The 7,005-nt window shown below is 45.1% G+C and overlaps 1 protein-coding gene across 2 annotated transcripts in view; it reads right to left on the reverse strand.

The window, feature by feature from the left end:
- Nucleotides 1–6,611, reverse strand: part of SHOX (SHOX homeobox) — a 69,762-nt gene extending 63,151 nt beyond the window's left edge. For both annotated transcript variants that reach the window (XM_078658210.1, XM_078658211.1), the window contains exon 1: nucleotides 6,189–6,611. In XM_078658210.1, the coding sequence (XP_078514336.1) occupies nucleotides 6,189–6,474 (286 nt within the window). In that variant the 5' untranslated portion in view covers nucleotides 6,475–6,611. The remainder of the gene's footprint in view (nucleotides 1–6,188) is intronic.
- Nucleotides 6,612–7,005: the final 394 nt, after the last annotated feature.

The raw sequence follows: 7,005 nt of genomic DNA on the forward strand, positions 1-7,005 counted from the left end.
CTCGCTCCTCCGACTCTCTCTTACCTCCTTCTGTCTTTCTATCCCTGTCTGTCGCTCCTCCAACTCTGTCTCTCGATTCCTCTCTGTTACTTCCTTCTGTCTTTCTAACCCTGTCTCTCGCTGCCTCCGACCGCCTCACTTTCCTTATCTGCGCCCTGGCGTGTCAATATCACATAATGTAATTATATGAAACTGCACAATTGGTTTTGATGACGCGCTTATCCGAACGAAGCAGAAACAGAATTCATCTCCTACTTGTATTTTATTTTTATTTTTGCTCGCTTAATGTTTTGTCCCGCATGGTTATTTAAGGAACATATGAAATGGGAGTGCTGTAATGGACAAGAAGCACACACGTCACCTGATTCCATATCATAGACTGAGCGAATATATAAAATAAATACAGGTCACTAAATTAAAGGTGGTCTGAAAAGAATAGACTTTTTCTTTAGTGGAACAGAAAATGAAGTGTAGGTAAATGCGATCGTAAGTTTAAGTAAAATGATAATATAACTGCAGAGTCGCTATGGCTTGTTCTGTGATGTTTTGTCTTTGTATTCACTAAATTAAGCAGTATATTTCTGTGTAATAATGTCCATATATATATATATATATATATATATATATATATATATATATATATATATATATATACATATAGGCGCATAAATTCTCAAATGCACAAATTGTAGATCACAGAACAATGAAAAAATGCGCAACGTGAAAGAACATAGCAGGAGATCTCAGCTGAAGAAGTTCACCCGGGGGTTTCCTTTAGCACCCCCTCTCTGTGTGCAGTCAACTTTTTACCCGCCTTTCTGCACAGGTTTCGATTGGGCGGATAGCGCAGGCCTCTGACATTCAGGCGCAAGAGGAAAAGTCAGCGCAAAGTGATCGCAGCGCAACAGCACCGGAGGGGAACACGTGGACATGTCACTGCTAAGAACAGAGCAGACCGTGGGTACCCAGCCTAAAATGTTTCGACTACAAATACATACATTTAATATTTTGAATTGGATTGCCTGAAAACGACATGCCAAGGCAGCGCATGTATAGACTATGTAAATCACTCACAAATACACTTTCTTTAGATCTGCCAGATGATTAGAAAATATGAATTATTACTATGTCGCATTTAGTTTTTGGAATATTTTTCGTATCTTCAGTGGAGCTTGGGGGCCCTCTGAGTTTCTCAAAATGGTGCCGACATGGCACGCGGACAAGCGGCCTAAACTCCCAGTTGCATATTCTGCAAATGCATCAATTCCAGATTCTGTTCAGTGCTCATGTGACCCTCAAAATAAATGTAACAGCGAGATCTATTTTAGAGCGTTGTATAACTATAACCGAATTGTGCAAACAGCATAGTTCAGAGAACGGTGTGTTGTAATTACGTTTGCACTGTCCCTTCTTTAACATTCTCTTCCTCATTTCTGCGTGTATTGTTTTGGCTAATGATTTTATGGACAGCTTTCCCAGTTTCTTGGGGCCGGACGACAAAATAGGATAGTTAGTGATGACGTGTTACTTGTGACACACTGGCTCGGATAATATTGCGCGACGAAGGCGCACTCTTTAGGTTCACGTTCGAATTGCTAAATAGATGAACAAACGCAGCTCGATTTTTCTAACACTTGAAAGCAACAAACTGTGACACTTTCGCAAACGTGGCTATTAAAAGGAAAGAAACAAGTCTGGTATTATTTAAAGTACACATTGCGCAGAAGAAGCGCAGTGTTTTGCGCACTTTACGGGAGGAGACATTCAGTCCACAGGTGGAGAAGGATGTACAAGCCATCTCTGCTCGAGGCTGGAATATTTGGGTGAGCCTTTGTGGCATGACTACAATTTGCAATTTAATTCGAATCGATAAAAAGGCTCACGGTTTCCCTGCACTGGATTCGGTCTTGTGAACACAGATGTCCGAGAAGTACAGGAAGTAACGTCAACATTCAGAAAGCATACACACGAAAGCACATAAACAGTTTGTTGAATCTATATATTTACCGATAGATGCAGAGCAGTCATGTGTTGATTTGTATATACGCCTTTATCTATCTCTCTCAATAGAGTATAGATGTATACATATAAAGAGGGAGAGAGAAAGATGTATATTGATATATATGCATAAATATATATACACACACGTGTGTGTACATATATGCCTGTGTGTATATATATATATACAGAAAGAGAGATGCATATATCTATATATATATACACACATGTTTGTGTATATATATATATACACAGCGAGCGAGAGAGGGAATGCGTAAAAGTTACCTACGTTAATGTGCACGTAAGTATATGTGGGCAAATACTCATGGTTATAAATGCAAGAGTATGCAGGTGTGTGTAAATACGATACTTTATCTATTAATGTAGACGTCAACAGATGGATGGACATACATCATTGCTAGGTATGAGTAAGTATATGTATATGGTCCTATATTGCAGAAATATCTTTTGAAAATAATAAAATACAGCCTGGAAATATGCCGGTTTGAAAAAAAAGTGTCTCCCTACAAATGTTTTGACTTGCATTTGATTCATAAACTCGGACAAACTCTATTTCTGCCAATGTTATTTCAGGGCTCATTTGCTCTTCTAATTCCAGTCCTCGCCCTTTTGGAGGCAAGATCTTGACAGTTTCTTCAGGCAGTTTGAAATTATTTTATGGAGAAGCGTATGCACAGTATGTCCAGTTGAGATTTCGGGAGTCTGTTATAGTGACCAATCCCAAGTATTTTGTAGTAAATATTTACAGAGACTATTTAATATATGTGTGCATGCATGCATATACACTATTTCTTCTTTCTCTTTCCCTTTAGAAATACAATAAATAAATGCTGAACAAATGATAAATTAGCAAACATTAACAAAAATATAGGCAGGCGGTGAGAGCATTGCATTTGGTCCCCCTTGTGTGTGTGTAACACACATACACATATATGGTAGATGCAAATATTCGCATGTGTATATAAAGAAAGCATCATGGTATAGACATCCGTGCGCGCGCGAGTGTGCATGCGCAGCAGACACTCCCGGAAGCGGCGTAGTGCCCTGCACGAACTGGTGTTGGGGTGCATTTTGCCCTGGGCCGGCTGGTCCCTCCAGCCCGGCAGGTGTGACGTCGTCTCCTCTCCGCCTCACCCTGGGTGGACGGCCCTCTCATCAGAGGTCAAGGCCGGGCCTTGGGGAGACAGGCCGTGTGCCGAGTGAGCTGTCTCTCTTCAGGGCGCCTTGTGACTGGAGATCACAAGAGGGAGTGAAGCGACTTGAGATACGCTGCCCACGTGCCACTGACACGCTCACTGTATGGATGGAAATCATGACCTCTGACCTCCCCCTCCCTAAAGGCACGCCAGGGTGCATCAGTGAGCGGGACCTGCTCGGACTGCCGCAGAGCAGAGGCGAGCTGGAGGGGCGGCCGGGCTCAGACGGGTGGGCGACCCTCCCGGAGGCAGCCGGGGCAGGCGCAGCTCGAAGTGGAGACGGGTGCCCCCACTGTGGGTGCACGAGTGACAACGAGGTGGTGTCTGAGGCTGGCCTGGGGGGCTGCGTTCTCCAACAGGGATCTGTGCAGCCCGGCTAGGGTAGGCCAGACTCTGCGGGGTGGAGGGCTTCACCTACCACTAGACAGGCCTACCACCTTTGACAATGTGTTCGTGTGTCTGTGATAGTGGATGGGGGACCTGTGTGCCACTGCTTGACATGGTGTAAGATAGATGGATGGATAGATAGATAGATAGATAGATAGATAGATAGATAGATAGATAGATAGATAGATAGATAGATAGATAGATCTATTTTTCTACAACTAAATACAGACATATTACAAATGTGAATTCAAGACGTATGGGATTATTTATCATGTATAGGAGCAACAGATTAATTTAAAAGAACTCGGTGCCATCTCCCTAGCTATCACATCCATGTATCTAATATATGTCTCTTTCTATCTAATTATATACCCTCCGTCTGCCAATTAAACAATGTTTTTTCTGTGTTTTTTTCTAGCTAAATTCTGTCATCTATCAATCTACATGTCTACCCGTGCTTCTATCTATTAAAAAAATGTATGCATAAAAACGTCCACCCGTTTACTGTTCAGCGCTTTGAAGTTAAGCAAAATGTCGCCCAGCGCTTCATTTAATACCTAAGTTAAAAAACTAACATTGCGCTGAAGTGCACGCATAAAGAGAAATAGTGCATGCATGTGTGTGTTCTTGCTCACACACTCTCACACACGTGTTGCTATTGGTTTATCGTGTCCAGGTCTCATTCACCTTCTCCCATATGTGCCCTGTTCTGCGGGGGTAAAGCATGCTTCAACCTTCTTCTACCTGGTTTAATTTATAGGGCCATACATTTTCACCCAACCCCCTGATCTGGAGAATTTTCGTCGTTTCAAGCCTTTGGTGTCACTGAAACAGGGTCCTAGCTTTTCCCAGCGAAAGGAGGCTGTGCCGAGCTGGGAAAGATTGCAGCGTTTGAAATGCAAATGTCCCGTCAGAGCGCTGGACTCCGCGCCATCAACCCCCCTCAAATTGGAAACAGTTCCTGCATCTGCGCTGTGAATGGGAAAACAGCCGCCGACACATCTGTCTGTTGTTACCCTGGGTCCTAAAAAAGGAGCCCACCGCTGCACTGCCTGGAAAATTGTTTCAAGAGTCAAAACAAAAAAGCAATAATAATTCCCAAATAACAAGCGAACTTGACATTCGGTGCACAGATAACCCGTCCAAGTGAATGAGAGAGCGAGTCCGTGTTACGAGTCTGAATACAGGAAGTGCAGCGAGCTGCTGCTCTGTAGGTCTAGCCCAGGCTATATGCCAAAGCGCCCAGAGGCGATTTAATGCACAGTGGTGTGCGCTATCCCATACATCAATTCTTCCTACTTAGGACTGACAATCGTCTTCTGTAACCTGTTCTACTGTCACCCTCCTTACACACCCCTCAATCAATGCTAATACTCGGAAAAAAGCCACCAGTCCGTAACATTGCCATAGAGGCGCTATGCAGGTCTTGCATTTGAATAAATTAATATAACATCGATGCATTGTTTAGTCACTTTTAGGTGGAACACAGCTAGTGCGCGCAAGAAACATATCAATTGTTGAGGAGCAGTCGTTGGCAGGGGGGCTTGGACGGATAGCTACAGTTACCCTTAAAGTGATGCTGTGGCGTTGACGTGTCTTCAGTCGTAATATCGCTGGACCAATAGCGTGTGGATGATGTTTCCGTGGTGTTACCATGGCGCAAACACCAGATATTGTGGAAGTGTCACTGTGAAACTGCTCTACGTCGGTACTCTGGTGTTGCAGTGTTCCGGCCACATTGTGGCGGTGACAGCGTGTGAGATGTGTTGGCAGGTGGCACTGTGGCATTGATACTGCCTGGTCACACTGTGGGCTGATACTGTGCCGGGGATAACGTGGAGATGACAAGGTGGGATGACAATACACATGTACTGCTGTGGAGGGGGATAATGTGAAACGAGAGTGATTGAGTAGGCGGTAATGTGGAGGCAATAATGTGCGAAAATGTTGTGGAGGGGATAAAGTGAGAGTGCCCAGCGGAAGTCATGCCGTGCACGTTACGATATTGTGTGTAAGATAATAAGGGTCAGTATTGTGTTATTGCGGGTGGATACTATGTATGTGATACTGTGGATGTGGTGTGCTATTTACTCACAAGGCCATGAAGCCCTTTGGAACTCCAAACAAACTATATATATATATATATATATATATATATATATATATATATATATATATATATATATATATATATATAATACATACATATATATAATACATACACATTTATATATATAACACACAAACAGATCATGTATATAACATACATATCATATATAACATACACATATATATAACATACATACACACATCTCATATATATATATATATATATATATATATATATATATATATATATATATATATATATATATATATATATATATACAAGTAACGTGTAGGTAATAATAAAGCCCGATGGATTAAAGATAGCACTGTGGAGAGAATAAAGTGAGATTTTAATGTAGACGTGATAATATTGCTGTGCTAACGTGGGGAGGTGTTCTAATCTCTAGGTGATATTGTTAAGTCCAAAGTTCCTCGTGCACCCCTTGCCGCGTGCCACCCTCCCCCGTGCCGTCTTACCTTCAGAGCCCCCCCGGCCGAAGTCCTTGAGCTTGTCCCGCTCGGCCTCGGGCAGCTCCTTGAAGAGGGGGCAGTGGTGCGCGCCGCCCTCGGCGGGCTCCTGCGGGCCCCCGTCCTCGGGCCCCCCCAGCTCTCGGGCCCGCGCCAGCCCACTCTCCAGCACCTCCCGGTACGTGATGCCATCCTTCCGGCCGGCCACCGGGGCGCAGCCGCCTCCCAGCCCCCCCAAACCCTCCTTGCTCTTCTGGTCGAAAGACTTGGAGACGAAGGCGGTGAGCTCCTCCATGGCCTCTCCCTTGGCGGGCAGTGCGAGCCCGGACCCGCTGCTGCCTCCTCGGTTGGACCGGGCCTCTCTCTCTCTCTCTCCTCCTCCTCTTTTTTTCTAGGGGGGCGGGAGCACGTCCGAGCGGGGCTGTGCGGGCTGAGATCACTCCGGCTGTTATTTATGCCTCTCAATTTTTGAGAGCTCTCACTATATATACGCGGCCACCTCGGCCCAACCCCCAGCCCTGCCTGTCTCCGGCAATTACCGCCGCCCGCGGCCGCCAGCCATCTCTCCCCTCCTCGGCCAGGCAATTGGCTCCCCTGCTCACTTCATCACGCCCTGCCGCCCTGGGCCCCTGCCTGGGTGGGAGGTGAGGCAGGCACACCGGCGAAGGGACACGCCCGCAGAAAACTTACCGAGGGGCGGGGCGGACACGCCCCCCGCCCTCCCCCGCCGAAAATCAAGCATAGATGCCTTCTAAAGCAACAACAACAAATATAATAATAATCATGGAAAAAACGCAACAGGCCAACCAGGTCCTTTATGCAAGGA

Source organism: Lissotriton helveticus, chromosome 8 (genome assembly GCF_964261635.1).
Source record: "Lissotriton helveticus chromosome 8, aLisHel1.1, whole genome shotgun sequence".
Lineage (NCBI taxonomy): Eukaryota > Metazoa > Chordata > Amphibia > Caudata > Salamandridae > Lissotriton > Lissotriton helveticus.